Genomic DNA, 22,200 nt, shown 5'->3' with positions numbered 1-22,200 from the left:
TACTCTTATGGCAGGTGATGATGTAATCTGCAGATATTTGTATTTGTCTGCATTTTCACTGATGTGCTCTTCACAGCTTAACTCATACACTTTTTTTTGGCCAGCCTCAATATTTCTCTGTGATCTGCTCATTTTTACAGAGCAGGAGGGTAAGATATGTTTTGTGTATATTCTGATTTATGAAGTCTGGTCTCTGGGTAGCAGTGTTTCTGTCTCTATAGTCAGATCATGTCTGTGAAGTCTGCATATGCTTTAACTTTTCTTTCTGTCCATTTCTTTAGGTTTTCTTTGATTGCTGCGTATGAACCAAATGTTCTCTAGCTTTTGTAATTACTGCATAAAAGCATTGAGCTGTGTTGATAACCACCCTGTTTACTTAAGAGAATTTTATTCCACTCTCTTGCAGCATTTCAAGGGATTCTCTGGAGGCGATGTTTGTCGACTCTGAGGACGCGTTTGGTTTCCATGACTTTCAATTTGTCTGCATTCACTGATAATCCCCCAGCCTTGCAGTAAATCTTGAGGTTTTGCTGCACTCTTTGTGACAAGGTCAGCAATGTTGAGAGGGCATTTTATTTTTTTACTCTCCTGAGAGCTAAGTTGATGCAGATGATTCACAGATATGCAATAAATGTTTCATAATGTGTAGCATAGGGTATAATCTTATTCATCCTAACATCAGCTCTGCTCATTATTATTATCAGTTGCTGTTTAGAGGTACACTTGTGCCAAATAAGAGTAGTCCATACATAAGTAAGGCCATACATATTGACACTCATCTTTGGAGCTGTTTTGTCTAAGCATCTCTGTTTTACATAGTCCATAAAACCCTCAGTTTGTCTATGTTTCACAAGAGCTGTAAATGTTTTTAAAATCTATTTTTATAAAGTGTATAGAGCTTCAATAAATTGTTACATTGCCTTTAAACTATATAGCTTTGCCCCCAAGTTTTTACTTGTGACACCTCCTATTATATTATATGACATGGATGGAGACACAGATACAGTACACAAATAAACATCCGTGTCCCTCTCCTGCAAACTTCCCCTCGTTTCAAACATATACCTCTATTGCTGTCTTTCTACAGTTTTTTCCACCCCTCTGTCTCCTTTGTTACTATGGTAACAAGCTGTGCGGGGGCTGTGATGCAGCACACATCACACCCGTCTCACTGAGCTCACCGGAAAAAAAGGGAAAGCAGTGGAGATGGAGACAAATGGGTGAGAGGGCTTGGTGTAAGTGTTTGGGGAGGATGTCTAACTTAAACATTTTGATATCTAATGTTCCAAAGACTGCTTTGTAACATGTTCTGGGGTTGATGCCTAACCTGGCTACCATCTGCAGAGTGCTGTCTGTTGGAAGCTTGCTGGATTTTTAATTATCATTACCGTTCATACTGAAGCCAATCAGACACACTCATCAATAATCTGACACTATGTCAGCCCTACCCCGCTGTATATGTAGCTGTAAATAAAAAAGTTAGGATGCCTGTGCTTGCTGAATCCACATCAATATCTATCTTTTTACTATTCCTCTGCATGACTGACCTTTGCTTCATGACTTGTCATTTCAACTTGACAGCTTCTTGTCAGAAACCAGTGTGAGTCCATTTCCTCAAAAGATTTGTGAGACTCTGCCAAGGCAGCCTGCACTCAGTAATGTTCATTTAATCTGATGGCTCATTTATTGCTGCAACCTATTATCACATTGAGTAACTGAGAAAATTGGCTGATGTGAATATAAACATCTGTTTTACTTAACATGTCGGGAAGAAGTTAAAGTTAGCACTGCCTTACGAGGTGGACGCCTGTCGCAGCAGGTCCTGTGAGTGAATGTGACAGGAACAGCAATGGTTTTTGCGTTTTCCAGTTTATTTCTTTCATTTTTACTGTTGTCACTGCATACATCCCTTCAACAGCTGATGCCGACGCAGCTGCTGACGTCATCAGAACTACCGTCTGTCAGCATGGACAAAACACTAACTGATTTCACTTAGTATGTGCACTGTCTGCTAATGCACAGGAGGCATACAGTGCCACTACCCTTCCCCCTCTCGGCAGGTCAGATCATGAACCTAGTCCTGCTCACACCAAGGTTTCTACCTCTTGTCCGGCAGAAGCCTGTGTCCACAAGGAGTGTGAGGGGGTGGACACAGAAGGCTGAGGCTGCAGGACTGCTCTGAGTGCACAGACTGGGGGCACTCCATCAGCCTCATGGGGAAGACATCAATAGCAAAATGACCTACATCACAGAATAAATTAAATTCTGTAAACACACAGTCAAGCCCAAACGGACTGTTTGTTGTTTCCCTACAAGGAGGAGCTGAGGAGGGTGCAGCGCCAACTGTGGGACAAGTTGAGGGAGTGCAAAGAGGAAGCTCAAAGCTAAACTCCAGCAAAACAACACGAGGAAGGTGTGGTCTGGAATGAAGAAGATCACAGGAGGGAGAGGCAGCGCTTAACACCTACAGTATTTCAACAGGTTTAGCTCTCAGCGTCTCTGTCTTCATACCCCTCCTCTGCCTGTGCCAGCCAGCCGTCTGCAGTTCTGCAGAATCTCTACAACCAGAGCCTCAGCCTATAGAGAGTGCCACTCATCTGGAAGCCCTCTTGCCTACTTCCTATTCCCAAGAAGTCGCCTCCATCTGGTCTCAGTGATTGCTGCCCAGTTGCACTCACATCCCATGTGATGAAGGTGCTGGAGAGGTTGGTGTTGGCCCACCCGAGGCCACAGGTGAGATCTTCTCTGGAGGTGGATGACGCGTCATCTATCTGTTGCAGCGAGCTCACTCACACCTGGATGGTGGAGGCACAATGAGAATCACATTCTTTGATTTCTCCAGCGCCTTCAACACCATCCAGCCTCCATTACTCACAGGTAAGCTAAGGCTGATGGGTATTGGCGGGTCCACTGTCTCCTGGATGACTGATTACCTAACAGTTCCACAGTTCGCCTGGCTGGATAGAGTCCGGTGATGTGGTGATGAGTGGTGTAGCAGCCCCACAGGGCACTGTGCTTTCTCCATTCCTGTTCACCTTATACACCTCAGACAGTGGGGTGTATAAGTGGTGGGCAGGAGAAAGAGCAAAGGGGGCCGGTGGGCAGATTGTGGAGTGGGCTGGAGGGACACCTGCTGCTTAATGTGGACAAGTGACACCAACAGACTGAATAAACTGCTCAGGAGGGCTGGCTCTGTCATTGGCATGGAGACATTTGAAGCAGTGGTGGACACTGAACAAACTGTTATCTATCATGGATAACCCCGATCACCCTCTCCACCCTGTACTGGACAGACAACGGAGCGCCTTTTCCAAAAGGCTGACAGCTTCATTGTCTCAAGAACCGCTACAGGAAATCTTTCTTACTTCAAGCAATAAGACTGTATAACACCTCATCTGTGTCATAGATAACACTCTGACTGAATGTTTTTCACAAGGATTAGCTCTTTAATTGCACACCATTGTGTTTGTACATATATTTTATATCTTTCTTCTTGTAAATAATGTTTAAACTGTTTTCTTTACCTTTAGAGATGTATATTTACTGAGTGCCTGTATATTGCTGCTGTAACAGTGAAATTTCCCAGTTTGGGATGAACAAAGTACTTCTATTCTATTCTATTAAAAGCTGAATAACACAGAACGGTTAACAATGGAGGATGAGGCGCAAATGTAATTCCATTTCATTTTCAGCGATACTCTTAAAATAGCAAATGGCATCAGACTCAACACTCAGCTGCTTCAGTTTCTAATATTTACATCTTTTTACATATTCACTGGGGGTCTGGGGCCATTTCTCAGAGGTATCATAGTTCAAATATCTCTTAATTACCTTTGCCGGGTTTGGAGTAGGAGCTAAATTAAGGACCAATTCATTTCCTGTCCTGGAGATAGCAGGGCAATTCTTCACAGACAAGTCTTTTTAAAATGTGTGATAGATGAAAAGCCAGTGTATTAAGAAGAGGAAAGAAAAGGAGCGAAAAGGTGCTGCTGATTATGGAAATAAAGTAGAGAGATACAAAAAGTCAACTGTGAAACAGTTGTAGAATACCGAGCACAAAACATCAGGTTATTTCTGTCCTAATAAGTTATTTGTTCATTTATGTCAATGATGCCAGTGTAAAAAATGTACAGTTAAATGGATGTTCAGAACATTAGCATATCTGAAAAATGGAACTGAAAAACAAAGACTAAAACCTTTAGATTCCTGTGTGGATTACTGTAACAACGACCATAAAAAGGATTATTTTGTGTGTGTACAGAGCCAGTGGGCTGACGTAACAGTTAGTTTAATCCCTCAGTGTAAATCTCAGAAAATGAGCAGCAAAATACTGAACTGAGCGCTCACACCAGTACAAACAACACAGTTTGTTGTACCAACATACAGATTCATAAACACACACACTTTCACAAGGACAAATATATATATATATTCTGGATTACCTTTTTTCTACCTCACTTTCCTAGTATCACTCTCTGTCAGTCTGTCTGTACTTCCTATCCTCTCTAATTCCAAGCACTTTTCCCATTGGAGTGCTGTAAGAGGATAAGGCCATTCCCTGGGAGAGCAATAAGAGGATGATTATGTGTGTGTAGGTGTGTGAATGTGTGTGTGTGTGGCTATGGCTTACATTTTGTATGTTATACAAGTTGGCCAGTCAACATGCAACTGAATATAGATATGTATATGTAAAGAGCATGTGTGGGTGTTAAGAATTAAAGGTGCATCAATGTGTCCACATTATGTTTGCTGGGTGTGAATGTGCCTGCTTGCTCACAGGACCACCCATGAAGAGTTGGAATTCCATTTGAAATTCCTGCGTTCTTCTTTTGTTGTTGATGCTCTCAACGTTTTTTTTCTCCTTCCTAGCTGCAGAGAGATCACTTGCAGCCTGTCTTTTACAGCCAGAACAGAGAGAATAGAGAATAATGTGCAGCAGAAGAACTGTCTAATGATTTGCTTACTCAAAGGGAGGGATATACATGGAAATCACAAGGAATCGGCATCCCGACTCTGACTGTACCAAACTGAATAAGTTCATAAGTATTCATAAGTACTATCAGACATAACACACACACACTGCCACACTGCTGAGACACAGCTGTCATTCCATGTTCACATCCCATAACAGACTCTTCTTACACATTTTTTAAATTAGTTGAGATGATGATGATGTTTTTTAGACAACAACAAGGATGAACATCCCCTTTGTTTGTTTTGTTTGTTGTCATTTAAACATTATTTTCTATTTCCAGCATTCCCTGTTTAACGTCTAGTTGAATTAGTTTCTCTATATTAAAGCGAAACTCATGACTATTAAAAAAAGAAAGGACACCAACCAGCTCTTACGTGAGCTTTGTTGTAATCATGTGCTGCATAATGACCATGAATGTTGTGATTCATATCGGAAAGTTCCATATCAGAACAGATCAGATTTTAATGGTTTCAGCTAAAATAAAAACTGCTCCTGATTTATTGTTTCCCTCTTCTGTTTTGCTCATGCCAGCCTATTAGTGTTGATGCACTGCTCCCTTTAATAGTGGGCTCTGCAGTACATTGCAGGAATTTTTAAAATTAGAGCATTATTGTGAAAAATAATTTGGTACTGTCGTAGTTGACTCTGGACACCTGGGTTAGAAAAACACAGCAAGGCCTGCTCTTATTAGTAAAAAGCAGGAATAGAAAGTGTTTCAGTAAAGATTCTCACTTTCAGCAGGTGTTGACTGTAGCTACATGAGATTTACTCTCCTGTGAGCTGGTCAGTATATCAAATGTAACCCTGACAGTGTCATATAGATGTGTTTTACATAGCAGGTGTGTTTTCCTATGAAATGGTGGACCCCACACGTCACAATTCAGCACATCTCCATAATAACCATGGTTAAAATCGCAGTTATTTTCTTAACTATCAATGTTTTCCAAGTGAAAATCAAAGTTAGCTGTTCTTAAACCTGTGTGTTCTTCAGGTGAGTGTCTGTACTCTGCCATTAAAACTAAAAGAGGATCACTATAAAGAGCTTAAAATACTCGAGTGTAGTAAGTGCCAGTAGTCCAACAGTCCAAAAAAGTGACTGGCATTTAAGGGAGTTCTGAAACAGAAGATTTTTTTTTTTTAGATTTTTACTTGGAAGACTTGTTTAAGGGAAACTACTGGAAAGGGGACAAAAACAGCAGAGACAAGAAGCCAACGAGTAATAAATCAAAAATTCCTGAGAGAAGTGACTAGAGGGGCAACAGAGGTAGACAGGGAGTGACAGGAAAATATAGGGAAAAGACCTCTGAGTTGAATAAAGAATTCTTTGATATTGGGTAGTTTCAGTTCCGCAGCCTTTTGATCGACTGTCTTAGATTACTTCACCCAAACTGACAACACAATATGAAAGTATATTGGAGTTTAAAATGTGAAGACATAAACCTGCTGACAGATTTCTTTGATACCTGGTTGACACTTAGACATCACAGAAGAAAGATCCAAGTCACTTTGCTTTCATGATTTCCTTCTTCTGTCAAAATCCACAGGAAAAGAGTTGATGTAATACAACAGAGGAATGTCAATAATGATAAAGTTTTTAAAATTTGTACAAACTACCAACTCTGATGGTAGATGAAGGTCCTCTGTTTGCATATTTGCCCAAAAAGTTAAAATCATGTTTCGATTTAGAAATTTTTTTTGCCTTGCTTCAGCATTCTATAAAACCATCAATATGTTTGTACCAGTGAAACAGTACAATTGACAGATCAGTATCACACTTCGTCTTGAGGAACAAAAACTATTTTTAGTGACCAGAGGCCTTAAAGCATTTTTTTATTTTATGAACATGATACATCAGTAATGCCTTCAGAAAATGTCTTTGCATCTTGCATACTCATCATCACAGACTAAATGATGAACTGATTAATTTCAGGCGGTCAGCTGTCTGCAGCTATGTAATCCCAAACAATACATAACATATACACATTGTGTGTTCTGACACCACCATCTCTGCTGTTGAGTCTGATTTTTAGGGGCCAGCTTTTACTCCCCATGAACCTCACATTAACCTGTAACTAGTTTATCAGTTGTCCCTTCTTGGAGCACTAACCACTGCATACTGGGACAGGCCACAAGACATGCTGTTTTTTCTCTGACCCTGCTGTCTCTGACCTGGATCTTGTAAACATCCTGTCCAAGAACTGACTGCTGTCTGCTATAATCCATCTTTTGAGAGGTGACATTATGATGTGATAATCATTATTATTTACTTCACCTGTCAGTGGTATTATAACCTGAATGTAAAATACAACCTTTTGGAGGTGGGATGCTAACATGAGATAATAATTCTCTTTCTTATATAAGTACAGGATAGATTAGCCATTACAATCCCAATTAGCCAAACATACTCTTGGAAGAAAAGGGATTAATTCAGTTCTAAAGCCAAGCACCGTGAGTCCTTAGGACACATTTCCAGTGTTCTATTTTTGAACCCAATTTTCAAACATTGACAATTTACTCACAATTTAGCAAAAATGTCAAGAAAATGCAGTCACCGTGTATTGAGTAAAAGTAATTCTTTTAGAGAACCTGCAGACACACAACAGACACACACGTTATTGCAGACAAAAACTAATTTCTCCTCATCTCTGGCCCTGCGTTTTTATCCATCCATCATTCATTACCACATATTCCCCCGTGTTTAATTACAAGCAGTCGCTTAATGCAATAAGTTGAGAAAAGAAGTAGAATTAATTCCCATCATTCCACCAATTAAATGACATAAAACAGCTCTTGTTTTAATCAAGAGTAAATTGACATGATACTAAAAACACGATACAGGCACATATTTAAATAAACCCTGTTTGCTTGTTCATGTACTGCATGCAGTACATGTGTGTGGGGCAGATTTTTGTGTCTGCAAGTGCAGATACCTTCTCAATCTCAGCGATCATGCGTAAATTACAGTCCTACTGCAAGCAATTGGCTTTTCATGTCTGACAAGAAGTCTTTTATTATCATGATATATGAATGCCACACACACTAAAAACCTGTCTGCTCTCTGCTCTACTCTGCTCCTCGACTGCTAATCTCTCCTTCCTCCATCTGTCCCATTGCTCTTCCTTCTGAATCCCTTCTTCTTCTTCTTGTCTGTACTCTCCGTTTCTCTGCTCTGCCCTCACCAGGTCTTTGATCTCGTCTCACCACCAAACAGGTGTCCAATCTACTCAAAATCAATCAGGCTGCTTTGAGACATCTTGAGTCACTCAGCCGTTATACCATGAGAGCCTTCTTTCCAATTTCTCTCAATTTCAAACCACAAAAACGTTCAAGCTTTGAAAGACAGCTGCAATGTGAAGTGGGGCACTGCAGGCGTCTGACCTTGTTTAAACGATCATTTCAAGGTGCCTATGATACATCACAGTCATACAATTTGACAAAACGCAAGCAGCTGGATTTAAAGAGGTACCCTGACAGAGAGTGAGAGATGACAAGATAAAGTCACAAATAAATGGGGAATAGAAGAATACAGAGAACTGAGTGTGGAATGACAGGGACAAAATATGTGGGGTCACACGATATCAGACATGGCCACCACGATTATCAAAAGGCTCAAAATCTAATCAAAAGAAGGAGCGCATACAGTACCCTTTTACTGACAGTCACACACACATATAGATGCACCCACGCATGCACATAACCATTCATATAAACACATGCGCATGCGCCACATATCACCCCAGCTGCTATGCTGTATTCATCCAAATATGGTAGGAGATATTTCCATGGCAACAGCAGGCAGAAGGGGTGCACACTTGTGCAGGATGATCTCTAGAGAGTGTCTGCTTTTTGACTTTTGATTCAAACTATTCTCTTTCTCATTCATTACTATAGCACTTGGTGTTCTCTAGCAAGGCACAGTGAAAATGTCTGCCTCTTATAAAAATACAAGAAACCCAGCCTTAGTGCCATATCACTTGCTATGGCAATCCAACTGCAACATTTTACATTTGCGTCCATTAATAGCGGTAAAAATTCTGTGTCTTCTAACAGCTCCTTGCTCAATCATATATACATTACAGATAGAATTTTCCTGAAATGTGGTGCAAAGAGTTCCAAAAGAAAAAACAGGTTAATTTATTAGAAGCAATGGAGCCAACATATGGTAACAAGGAGAGGAAGGGCAGGGCTTGAGAGGGAAGCGTATATCAAACTGTAAATACTGCCCATAAAGTACAGAGATGTTGAAGTAAGCGCATCTTAAGTCATCACTATCACTCTGGCCGTTTTCCTCTGGTTGTCTTTATATATAGCTGCAAAGAATATGTGGCAGCAGAAACAGATTTTTTTGTTTGTCATCTGAAGTTGAGAAGGAGAGGATGTTTTACTCGTAGACAAATAAATACTGTTACTAAGTGGATCTGGAGGAAAAATGAATCACATGACAAAATGTGCAAGTGTGTGTGTGTGTGTGTGTGTGTGTGTGTCCCATGTGGCTGTAGATATTTATCTCATCCCAGTCATCATTAATGGGTCCGTAGTCTTCTGGCACCATGAGGAATAATAAAATAGAGGCAATCAATATACTCAGGCAAGATGGTGTGCCTGTGTGTCTACATGATGTCAGTGAATGTGTGTGACATAGTTTCCTTGTGATGTGGTAGTTAGCCTGAGGACCTGATGTGGGTTTTTAGAACAATTTCTAGGGGAAGGGGGACTGTGAAAAGCCAGCAACAGAAACTGAGAAACTGCTAAGGAGTTATACAATATACAAATGTGGATAGAAATGTATTTTATGTCAAATAAAATGACTGAAGTATATGTCACTGTAGTCTCACAGAAAAAAAATGTTTTTTACAGTAGCTATGTGGGGCCAGGTTTTATAACGAAAACCCCTACATCTGTGAAATGCAATGATGTGTTTTTTTGGCTTGTTCTTTTCTGCTAGCCTGGCTACCAGCAGGTACAAAGGCAGACAAAACTTCTGCAAGAAACAGTGGCGAATCCAGTCATATCTAGGACTTGTACCCAGGAGACCAGAGTTTGATTCCCATGTGAAACATTTCTTTTTCTTTATAGAGTTTCATTTTCACTCCCTGTTACATTTTGTGTGCTGCCAGCTGCTGCTTGGTTTGGTTCAGGCAACAAAAGGGGTGCAGTGTTAGGGTTATGAAAACACCATGGTTTGGATTAAAATACACACTTCGATGGCAATAACCATGGGACACTACATTTTCCCCAGTTGCTAGGGTTACAAGTCCTGTCCAAACAATAGCACTTAAAAAACGGGAAGAGGTCTGAGTCTAAGAGGTTTCTTATAATGTTACTATTGGTTATATTACCTGCTGCACTTAAATGTACTGTAGTTATATGTACTGTATATTAGAAGTCAAGCCACACATGCACAATGTCTGAATCAGGTTTGAAGGGATCAGCTGAACTCATAATAAGAGTCACTATGTAAAAAAACTCAAAAAGAAGACACAGAATCAGCAAGATAATACAATAGGCAATAACACTTAAGCATAAATTAGAGATAATCACTGTGTTTATATTAAGTTCTTGTATGCCATGTGGCACACAGGTCAATTCAATCAGTAAAAATACTAACTTCAAATCTGGAATTATCTGCCCTTTGGTAACTGAACAATTTGCTTTATCATCATCTGTGTGTAGCAACAGTTATGTAATTATCCTGCGTTAAACTGCCTGCCCAACTGGGCTAATCAGAAGTTCCTTCAACCAACCTCCAGTGTGGAGGGCAGCCACCTGTGACCGTCTCCAATTTACTGATATTTAATTAAGTGACCTTATCAAAGTGAACTGGCCAGAGACAGTGACTATAAGATGTACTGCAGAAATATACAATTTAACAAGACATTAAGTATGCTATCCAGTCTTATAAAACTATTTTCTTAAGTTGATTTAAATGTTAATTGACTGAGCTAAAGAAATTTTTATGAACCTGCTATTGTAGTATCAAGATGGTGCTATATAATAGAAACAAGCTGATCTGATCTGGGCAACAGCATGTATCCATCCCATGTAAATCAGTCATTGGTGCTACAAAATATTCTTGTTTGGTGACAACTCTTTAACAAACCTTTCTGTATCAAGAACCCAAACAGTATATTAAAGCCTTATCTATTCAATTTCTTTTATAATGTGAGGACAAGGTGTTCCTTTCTGTTTTATGATCAACTTGTATCTCTATTTTGAAGGCAGTTAACAGATGTAAAACAGATTTAGTACAGTCGAGACTTTACCTCACATCCAGTAGCACAATGACGATGATGATGAAGAAGACGCTGATGAGGATGATGATGAGTAAAATGAACATCGAGTTGGCGGTGACAACAAGTGATGCAGGATACGATGATTTATCACAACACACCACAGATCACTGGGGGAAATAGAACAGCAATAACAGGTGTTTGTGGCAATTTAATAGGCACGTCTGAACCTATCTAAAGTTGTTCTCTGCACACAGAGCCTGGCATAGGTGCTGAAATCATTATTCATCTTATGTTAATTACACAGTTGGCATGGCAACCAAAACTCAAGAGGCTCAGAAGCAACTTTCATACACACAAGCACACATGCACAGATGTGTAGAAAAAAACGGTCCACTTGGAAGGGTTATTTCTGCAGGTGAATTGTAGGAGGAATTTATCTAAGTGAGAACCAAATGTGAAAATCCAAAACTTACCAAGTGTGAGTTTTTGTGAATGTGTGAACAGACAGCCATGTCTCTCGTTTTAAAAATCTGAACATACTGTAGTCAACAGATTTCTGCAGGCTTCTCTGTATAGGCCAATCTTCAAAAAAATTCTCTCAACTAAATGAATGTCTTCCTTCCATTAGCACTGACTCCATATTTATAAAATAAACATTTTAACAATTATCTACTAATTTCATCACAAAAGAGGAAATGTCTGTAGCTGTCAAACTCCTCTCTGCTAATTAGAGTGGCTGGTAGATTACACTCATCTTTCACTCGGGTAAACGTAATTAATTAAAAAAAAATACTACATGTCACAAAAACAGGAAACATACTTTCATTTGCATAATGATTCAGACAAATAGCTCAATCAGTCACAGGCTGTGTGCAGCATTGATGGTCAAAGACCAGGTTGATGTTACTTTGAAGTCCAATAATCGGCACCTGCAAATCATGCAAATTTACTCATTATATTTCCTAGGCATCATCTGCTGTAAAACAGCCAGTATGCCATACCAATCCAAAAATTACTTCACTGGATCATTATAGGTATATTTTATAAATATTAATAGCTGTGCCTCATTAACAAGCTGATTGTAGGCGGGAAAAAAATGACTGGATCAATAAATACAGTAGTAATCAAACACTAATCGAAGGAAGTCAAAAAAATTAAGTGAAGTCAAGGTGCCAGACACAGGCAGACAGACTTTCTTTAGTAAAACCCTATAAAGCTGAGCACCAGCACACAGCACAAATTCACGCTGTAGCACCACTGACCTGCCAATGAGGAGGAACTCTCCAACCAGTCTCTGGCGTCTCATAGCCATGAGGATATTGCGGACAGTCATGCCTTCACAGAAACATGCCACTACTCTGGCCTTGGGCAGGTGGGCCCTCAATCTCTCCAACAAACGATCAAAGCTCTGCTCTCCGGCATTGCTCCAGATTTTGCCTGGGGAAAACATGTCAGACAAATACAGACATAAGTCAGTGATATGTTTGGACTTTTTCTACAAAGGTATTAACTTCAGCATTGTTTTTGTCTGGCAGTGATTTTTTTGTTTTGGTTGTTGAAGTGCAAACCACCTGACACAAAGTGAAAATGATGTTTTTAACAATACGAAAACAAACAAAAGTATTCACTGATCAGTCATGACAGATTGTACGTGTCCTCCAACATAGTTTAGTCAGGTGCAACTTGTCAATGCTGCCTCCACATGAATGCCAAAGCTTTCCCTTGAGCATCAGCCTTGACTGTTGCTTTATTTTGATGGCACGTTCTGCTGTCATCTTTACTTCAAGTAAATGGCTCTGTCCACCTTTTCCAATGCTCCATAGTCCAGGACTGTTTTAGACATCATTGGATGTTGACAGGGATAAGTTCAGAATTGTATTTTCTTCCTCCTCTGTATGTGCCAATGAGGCTTGGCTGCCCATGACCCTGTAACTAGATGTTCTTTCTTGGTTTTGGAGATGCTGTTAGCCTTCACAATGTAGTCCTTGTCAAAGACACTCACTTGTCTATTTTGTCTGCTTCAAAAACACCAACTGCATGAATGGAACTGCTGCCTAATACAACACCCACCTTGTAATGTGTCATTGTCACTGTAGATAATAAAGATAATCACTGTAACTCATGTCACCTCTCAATTGTTGTAGCTGATCAGTGTAAAATATGCCTACTAAGTTAGTGCATGTTAATTTCCAATTATGGTAATATTATGCTGTTTTGGTAACATTACGTGTTAATGACACAAACTAGTTTGTCCTACTGTAATGCATGCAGCATTGTGATGAGGATAGAATACAGGCAAAAATTATAGTTCTGTTTGTTGTTGTTTCTGTCCATAACCCAGACTGAACCATTGGAATTAACTGTAGTTATCTTGACCTCTGTGCCTTACCAGAGTGGGCAATACAAATGCCCTCCTTGGCTGCCATGTCTTTGAATGCCTCCATCCCACTTTCACCATAGTTGCCTGGAAAAAACATAAAACACACAAGATCGGAAGATGTTTAATTAGGTGTTTGATAAGGTGAAAAAGTGGATGGAGGCATGGACAGGTGGATAAACAGATAAAACAGACAGCATATATGGATCACTACTCAAGGCGCTCAAATGTGTGTCAGAAAGCATCTCCCCACTGTGGCACCCCTTTCTTTGCCAGAGAAAGTGGGTGACCTGAAATTTATGCTAATGAATGGTTGTACACACTGGCAGAGAATATGATAGGATTCCCCTCTCTAATTTCTCTTCCTCTACCCTTTTATCTCCTTCACATCGCTGTGCTGATTGAAGAAAAGATCAAAACAACCTCATTCAGTCTTTTATCAATACTGTTTGCTCTTATTTACTGTGTCATTAGTGGCAGAATGCACCCTCACTGCTCTGTCATTAATGAATGAAAAAATAAAAGGTCAAAAGAAGAAAAGGAAAAGAACTGATAAAATACACAGAGAGAACAGAGGGAAGAGAGGAACAGGAAATGTAGAGACCACTGTACATCTTACAGTGTGAGTGTGTGTAGTGACGCCAGTGATGAGTGTGGTGGAGTGAAGTGTAAAGTCCAGTAATTAGTGTCTCAGTGAGAGGAATGGGAGACAGATGGTGCAGACCATCCTTTCCTTGTGCACTTTGACACACGCACACACACACACACACACACACACATACACTATCATCAAAATCGATAAACCTTGTAACCTATTTTACTCTAGACTCAACAGGGATTTATGTGTGAGACATCTCTCTCTCTCTCTCACTGTCTGCCAGCCATGGGTCTCTTTATCACTCTATTTCTGTCTCTTAAATACACTCTCTCAGCACTACTCCACATTACCTGCACTCTGTAACACAAAACACACTCATGCTCCCACTCCTCCCAAACAAAAACCCACCTACACACTTACACATACAACAGTTAGATATGCTACAAACAACTGAGCCAGTCTGTCATCTCCTCCTCACTACAGAATCCCAACTTAACTTGATTTACATCAATATTACAAGCAAACATTCATTTTAATGTCAACCAACACACAGTAAACATCTGTAATTTACCAGAGCAACAGGACTAGCATTAAAGGAAAACTTAAAAAAAACTCTTTGTGATGCTATCAATGCCAAGTCAGCAGAGGAATGCACAGTGTAACATAAACTGAAAGAAAAAAATGCAATTCTGAATTCATGAGGCATCTCATGTTGACAGCTGAAAGAGCACAGGAGGAGGTGACACTCTCACAAGTAGACCAGAGAAGTGGTATGAGTAAGTCTGCAGCACACAAAAACATTACAGTTAAAAAGGCAATAAGTATGTCCACACAGTTGATAGATAACAGCATCAACTGCCCTGGGAAAAAAACCTCAGCAAAATCTAAGCAACACTGAGGAACATGATCCTGTTTTAACGGGGTAAATGGAACACAAGTAATTGGCTGCACTGACTCTGATGTAGACTATGATCACATACAGTACATGTATGTATAAATGCACCAAAATGAAAGACTGATCAACAGATATTATTCAAAGCCAAACTGCAGACTATTCCTCTTAGTTCTTGCTTGCTTTCACCTCTGTGCACTCTATATCACCTCAGTTGCACCTTTTATCTGCTTACTTTCTCTTTATGCTGTTGTCTTCTGGTGAAAGCCTGCTTCTTAATATTATTATTATTTTGACTTAATTTCCCACAACACAGAACATAGGCCCATGAATGCAAAACATCTTTTTCTTTCCTAAATTTGCCCTCAAACATGCGGTGCCTTCTATTTCTGCTTAGACACTGCTTCCTCCTCATGTGTCCAATCTACCTCCTGCTTAGTAAATAAATAAAAAGCACCAGCAATAAAAAGTAAAGTAAAAATTTATGACAAAAATCAATTTTTTACTCTAATATTCATACCCCATACTGTTCTTCTTGGATATCTTCCCATCATATTATGTATCTCACGTGTTACACTGCATTGCAACGTGGCAAGTGAACGCAAAGCTGTGGGACCCTCTATGAAGCTCCCTCTCCTTCATCCTTGCTTTTCCTTCCCCCACCTTCTCGGCAGCAGCAAGATTTAGGCTTCAGAGACTGGTGGCTCTGCGCCTCCCTCCTTTCTCTCTCACCCATCCTCCATCCTCCTCAATTACCATCCTCATCCTCTTGTCAGTCTCCTTGGCTCTATTACATGCAATTACATGTTCCCTCTCTTTCCCCTCTCTGCCTTGCCTGTTTGTTACCTCATTCCCCCTGTCAAAGCGTCACACAGAGAAAAACAACACACAGTAAAAATGGAAACATTATTAAGTAAAAGGCATCCTCCTGCCTGCTCTTCCTATTCCAAATGATCTCTTTCCTTCACTTATCTTCTACCAGTTCTCTTCAAACCCTGTATCACATTTGGAGTGCCTCTGCACACATACTAACTCAAATTTATATCTGTGTCAATATTTGTCTACACAACTGAGGGAGTAATAAGTTGATGCACTGTTAATAATAAGCATGGTGCAAAGTTCCCAAAAATAGTTTGCAAATATGTACATAAAAACAAAATATTTCATTCAATTCCATTTGTTCATGTAACTACTCAGTTAATGAGAGATTCTTCTAGTAGCAAATCAAAAATACAGCATTGGAACTGGAACAGATTGTAGTTAGAGTTTATCCTAACATGTGTAATTGTTAGTCTAAGTTTGAGACAGCATGTCATTTGAAGAAAAAGGGGGGGAAATGCCTTAGAAGGTTGCTCTCAATCATCACTTTCTAGTATGACATAATTTTATCATTATCAGAATTTCAAATAGTATGCACATATTAATGCAATGATATCCCTTTCAATAGAAGCACTTCTATGTTGCTAAGTTGCTATGTTGATTCTCAGTCATCCCACATGGAAAATGTGAAGCTATTAAGACCAAAATACACCATACAATTTATAATCCAAGACAAAAAGAGCCAACACCTGGTGGCTACCAGGTGTAATAAAACAATTATATCAGTGCCCGGAGAAGTCCCTAGTTGCCCCTATTCTTCTTCATAGATACCATAGTTGGAGCCTTAGCAGCAGGGTGGCCAGCACTATCCTTCTATTTTCACTGAAGCCATTAGATGGAATCCCAGGACATGAGTCCTGAAACCTGAGGCAGAGCAGATGTAGTCCTGTGACCTATGCTCATTAAAACACAGCAGCAGCATTTCTGTTAGATGGGGACCCACCAGAAAGTTGCCCATGACCCACTTTGAATCTTCACCCTGAGGCAACACTAGCAGAGATGATAATAAAAATGTGAGCAGATTCAATCATTCTCCTTTTCCCCAATTATTATACTCTTTTTTTGCACTGCCCTCAGTGACCTATTCCAGCTTCCTGTTCCTCAATCCTATGAAAGCCATGGAAGTTAAATAGGCAAAGACCCTTTCACACTACAGAGGGAAAGAGAAAGAATAATGAAAAAAAGGGATGAAATGAATACAAACGGAAACAAAAGCGAGAGGACAGACATGGAGTCAGTAGTGCCAGAATCAAAAGAACCAATAAAGACAAACGAGGGAAAGAAAAGAGAAAAGGCTTGAAAACAAAAAGGGAGTACAAATCAAGAGGAAGAGGTGGAGAGTAGGTTGACATCTTGATTAATGAAGAGATTGATCAGTTTCTGTTGGAACTTGCTTGGGTGACACATGTCAAATTTCATGTCAATAAAACCCATTGAGCTGAATTGAATCTAGCTGAACAGAGAAACACAGAAGCGAGAAAGAGGTGGCAGAGAAAGACTGAGGCAAAGAGAGACTAAACCCAGTGTGATAGAGGAGGATGATAATGATGATTGTCCTCACTGAAACACACAAATGAATGTTGAAGCACAACTGTTTGTTCCAATCAAGATTTTACAAATGAGCTTGTAGGAACACACTTTAGTTAGTTTGATTTTTGGTCTAGACAAAAGTAAAAAAGAGAAGCTAATTAGAAGACAGATTTGTCAGGCTGCCTTTTAAAAGGCCTGATAACAGACCATCCATCTGCACACTTACCCAGCGATGAATTGCATAATAATCAGGGTATTCCAGACTCCATGGCATTCAAGACTAAGGGTTTAGAAGACTAGCAATGACTCACTTTCAAAAGCCAGACCCAACAATTGGGATGAGCTCATAATACTGTTTCGGCCCACAAACTCCTGATTGGAGCACTCTAAAGGCTAGACTAGAAGCACTTGGTGCAGCCAGACAAAAAAATGAGGTGCTCTAAGAAGAGACACACAGCCAAATGCAGGCCCATACACCCTATCCCTATTAAAAACTGAAAAACAGTTTGGAGCTCTGAAAGACACACTATCTGAAACACATCCTTACAGAGCATCCCTGTTTCATTGTCTTGACGCTTGTAGGAGATTGCTTGGCTGGGGAATTTTTACATATTCATCCCAAGCTCCAAAAAACTGCACTCTGCTGTGCAACGATTTAAGCATTGCAGTCACATCTGTAAAGAAATACAGACGAACCCAGAGAGACTTGCTTTACTTATCCATTGTAAAAGCAACATATACTTCCTGTGAGAAAGTACTGCTCACACTATCCCCCTTTTAGAATAGTATTTGATTACTTTAGTGCTGATATTACATTTATTATTTGGCTTCTTACGTATCAGTTTTCCTGATCTTTTGCCTCCAGATGCAAAATGTTAATGCAGGGATTTAATGAGTCTCTATAGCCCCCCCACACCCAATCTGTTTCTAGATCTGCAGATCCTGTTCGCTCTCTTATCTGTCATAAGCACTCCACATCCCAGAAGACAGGCATGCATGCACACACACACACATACACCTGGCACTGTGCCCGCGGTTGTTTTTTGCATTATTCTCATTGGTTCCCCTCATCTTCAATTTTTCATGTTCTTTTTGTTCCCCATTAAACCTTCCATTTTTCATCACTCCTTCATTCATCCAATGCCTTCCCTTCCTTTTTGCTCCCTCACTCACCCTTCCTAACCCTCCTTAATACGTCACGTCTTCTCTGTGGCTCTTGATTTCTAGGCATAATTGTTTTGGGGAGGGCAGCATTGACCTTGTAGACCAGTTCCAAGGTCAAGCTTGCCTGTCTCTATAATACTAAAGACCAACACCTTCAAGCACGCACATTTGCATGCACAATGACAAACATGCTGTCAAACACAAATTCCTATACACATACATGCTCCTGCTGTCTTGTTGCTGAGATTAATGGGCAAGCAGACAGACATGCAGGCACGCTCATATGGAGATCAGTCTCATGAGAAAGAAACAAAAAACCCTAGACAAATGTTAATCCTGACAGCATATTGCTATAAATACACAGGGGTAATTTGTCTGTGACCCTCGATTTACGTAAACAAACAGAACTGAAACTTTGGAAATCTGTGTCCAATTTATAACATCATTCAATCTTGCAGAGGTTTAGTGCATATTTTATTTTTTTTTACTATAAACAAGCTGTTCAGTGATATTAATATTGTGTGGATGTGACCAGATAAAGTGATCAAAACCTAAACCCTATAGTTCCAACTCCTTTAATTGGGATAGTGTTGCTTAGGATCGCGTTCTGGAAGGACAGAAGTCATCCTTCATGACTTCATGACTTGCATAGTCTGTCCACATTTGTAAGCTATGGTTAATACATGGAGTTTGACAGCAGCTATTGCATCATTACATTTTAGTGTCATTATAGAGAACATCTCTCTCTCTCACACACACACTTATATACATATACATACTCAGCATGTGTGTATAATATACTTACATCAATGCACAGCATTAACACACATACCTTTTATACCTCAATTCAAATTCTGTTGTCATGCCCTCAGGCAAACCTAGAAGCCAGAGTTTACAGTTCTCAATAGGTGTGTGTATTAAGTTATGATGAGTTAAGCATGTTACAGCAATCACCATGTGGTAACCCACCTCCTCCCCCTTTGTGGACGCTTAACAAGTAGGTGTGGTTGGGGTGATGATAAGTTTCCCAGAGTTACTGGAAGTCAGTGTAATGTCCTGTGTGTATGTGCTTATCTCTCTTTATCGCCCCCTTTTTCAGGTTCAACAACCCTTGTCTCAGGGGATACCCAGACACAGTTACTGCATTGTCCTCCAGTCCAGGTAGCTCTGACACTATCTGCAACATCTCCCAACAGTAAATCAAGTGACTCAACTTTAGAGTGAGTGAGTGAATGAATGAGTAACACAACTGAAACATGTTTTCCTTTCCTCTAGAATTGATTTACTTTATCTCTAGTACAAGCCGCACCAGGTCCTTGTGTTTTTTACTTCAGACATTTATTTTACCTTGCTACCTGACACCCACTCTCCAACTCCCATTGTCCTCCATTGTCATTACCTGCAGATCCACTCCTATTTTGGAAGCTACTGCTACGTCTAGCCTCAAGTCTGCTACTGTAATTTAATTTTTATCGCATTTCCCTTCATAGGTCGAAAACTCCCTCTCTGCTGCTGCTGTTGCTATGGTGCAACTGATCTTCTCAATTACCTTCCTCTCTCTGCTTCTTTCTCATTCTTGGGTTGATCAAATATTCCTGTCGTTTTTCAAAGAAAACGTTGCTACTCTTTCTCCTTACCTCCAAATTAAAAAAGAAAAAACCCTCACTTGAACCATTACACATTTCTGTATAATTGAACATTTGAATCCAAACAAGCTTTTAAAATATATCCAGATAATAAAAATGAAATGAGCAGCCAAAAACACAGCAAAAATGAGTTCCAAAGTTACAGAATGTGTTGGTGTTTGTACCTTCGGTATGGATAGCAGACACATAGCTCCAGTTGTATCTCTTGACAATGTCCACCATAGCTCTTGCCTGCTGGGCATCTGAAGGCACCACCCGCATAAAGTATTTGTAAAGGCTCTGAAATAGTGGATATAAAATTATTATTATTATTATTATTGTTAGTTATTCAGGAACATCTAGAATATTCCACTAAGTTTTTAATGTTTTTTATACATGGGCTCACCTTATCACTGAGGTCCATACTGGTGGCAGAGTAGGCAATCTGTGGTATGTTGAATAACTGTAGCAGATTCTGGACTTGGATGGCCACTGAGCTTGACCCCGGTCCAATTAATCCCACAATAGGTTTCTTTCCCCGCATCGGAGTAGCAGCAGGGTCTGCACACTTCATAGTCACTCCTCCACCTCCACCCCCTCCCCAAGAACCTCCTCCACCCCACTCCTCAGCTTCATCAGAAGAGACCAATGAATCCCGTATGAACTCAATGCTCTGTTCCAGAGCCACGGCTGAGTGCCAACAGGAGTCCCGGATCTCACAGCCCAGGCTGATGTTTGGAAGGATGTTCTGGTCAGCGTTGATGCGGTCCAGTGTATGCATCATGGCCTCCACCCTCTGGATGCCATACTGCTCCCGCACTGCACCACACTTGCGCTCATGCACCTGAACAAACGGGTTAGGAGAAGAAATTAAATTAAGTCAAACTGAATTGAACTGCACTGAACTGAACAGCCAATGTTGTTATGGCATTAATTATTCAGACACCTTCTTTGTTTTATGCAGTCTTGATGAGCACAATTTGTAAAAGACAATTTTAACACATGGGTGCTTCACTGTTGAGCCTATATTGGCTTTACTCTCACATGGCTACCATGTTCAAAGAGTTATTTTTTCTGTTTGCAATTATCCATAATGAGATGGAAAAAGCTTAAATGTCAGTGGGTGACTACTGGTTCCTGGGGCAGCTAATGGAGCTTGAATGTTCATGGACTCACACAGAGGTACCCATTCTACAAATTGAATTTGTTCTCTGGATCTTAATAAGCAGACCAACATTATGACTCTGTACAATAGATTGCCAAATAATGACCAATAATTTTTTTGTCTTTTTTTTTTTACATTTTATGACTTTGGAAACAGTGTGAAATGTTTCTTTCAATGGATTTACACCTGAAGGTCAGCAGAAGTAAAATGTGAAGTCACAAAAGCTACATTTCTTTAGTTACCTTGTCAGCAGGAGGCTGATGATGGACAGAAAACAGCGCTCCAATGATGATGTCACCAGGCATGTGTGCTACAACTCGCCGTTCATTGGACTGGGCAGAGTCAGATGGATGACATCCCACCCAGACGAACAGAACTAGCAGTAGCCACAGCGTCATCTTGGTCCGTTACGGTAACAAAGGAGAAGCAGATCTTAGATTTGTCGTCTGCAGAGTCACAGGAAACTACTTGTCCAAGTAACACTTTTCCTGCCCATGGCAAGAGCTTGCAGCACAGAGAGTTTTTTGAAAACTGAATTCCGTATATCCCGTTCTTCTGACTGGTCGTCCTCTCTTTTGTTTTTCAAGCTGGAACCATCACTGCAAGAGCTGAGACGGGTGCAGCAGCGCAACCTGGAAAATTCAAAAGAAAATCTGGGCTAAGTCTGACTGGCTGAAACAACCCCAGAGGCAAAGGCAGAGCTGGTCTCCACAGTAACAGGTGACAGACAGGCATATTCACATAAACCTGTAAGCAGAAAAG

General features: G+C 40.2%; 1 protein-coding gene across 1 annotated transcript in view; it reads right to left on the bottom strand.

Moving 5' to 3' along the window:
- grm5b (glutamate receptor, metabotropic 5b) overlaps positions 1 to 21,836 on the bottom strand; it is a 41,141-nt gene extending 19,305 nt beyond the window's left edge. Inside the window, exons 1-5 of the mRNA XM_028419071.1 lie at positions 21,681 to 21,836; positions 20,680 to 21,117; positions 20,459 to 20,573; positions 13,598 to 13,672; positions 12,471 to 12,645 (exon numbers count right to left, since the gene is read on the bottom strand). Of these exons, the coding sequence (XP_028274872.1) occupies positions 12,471 to 12,645; positions 13,598 to 13,672; positions 20,459 to 20,573; positions 20,680 to 21,117; positions 21,681 to 21,836 (959 nt within the window). The remainder of the gene's footprint in view (positions 1 to 12,470; positions 12,646 to 13,597; positions 13,673 to 20,458; positions 20,574 to 20,679; positions 21,118 to 21,680) is intronic.
- Between the last annotated feature and the right edge of the window lie 364 nt (positions 21,837 to 22,200).

Source organism: Parambassis ranga, chromosome 13, assembly GCF_900634625.1.
Source record: "Parambassis ranga chromosome 13, fParRan2.1, whole genome shotgun sequence".
Lineage (NCBI taxonomy): Eukaryota > Metazoa > Chordata > Actinopteri > Ambassidae > Parambassis > Parambassis ranga.
Note: the sequence above shows the minus strand (reverse complement) of the source record. Positions and strands in the feature narration are given on the sequence as shown.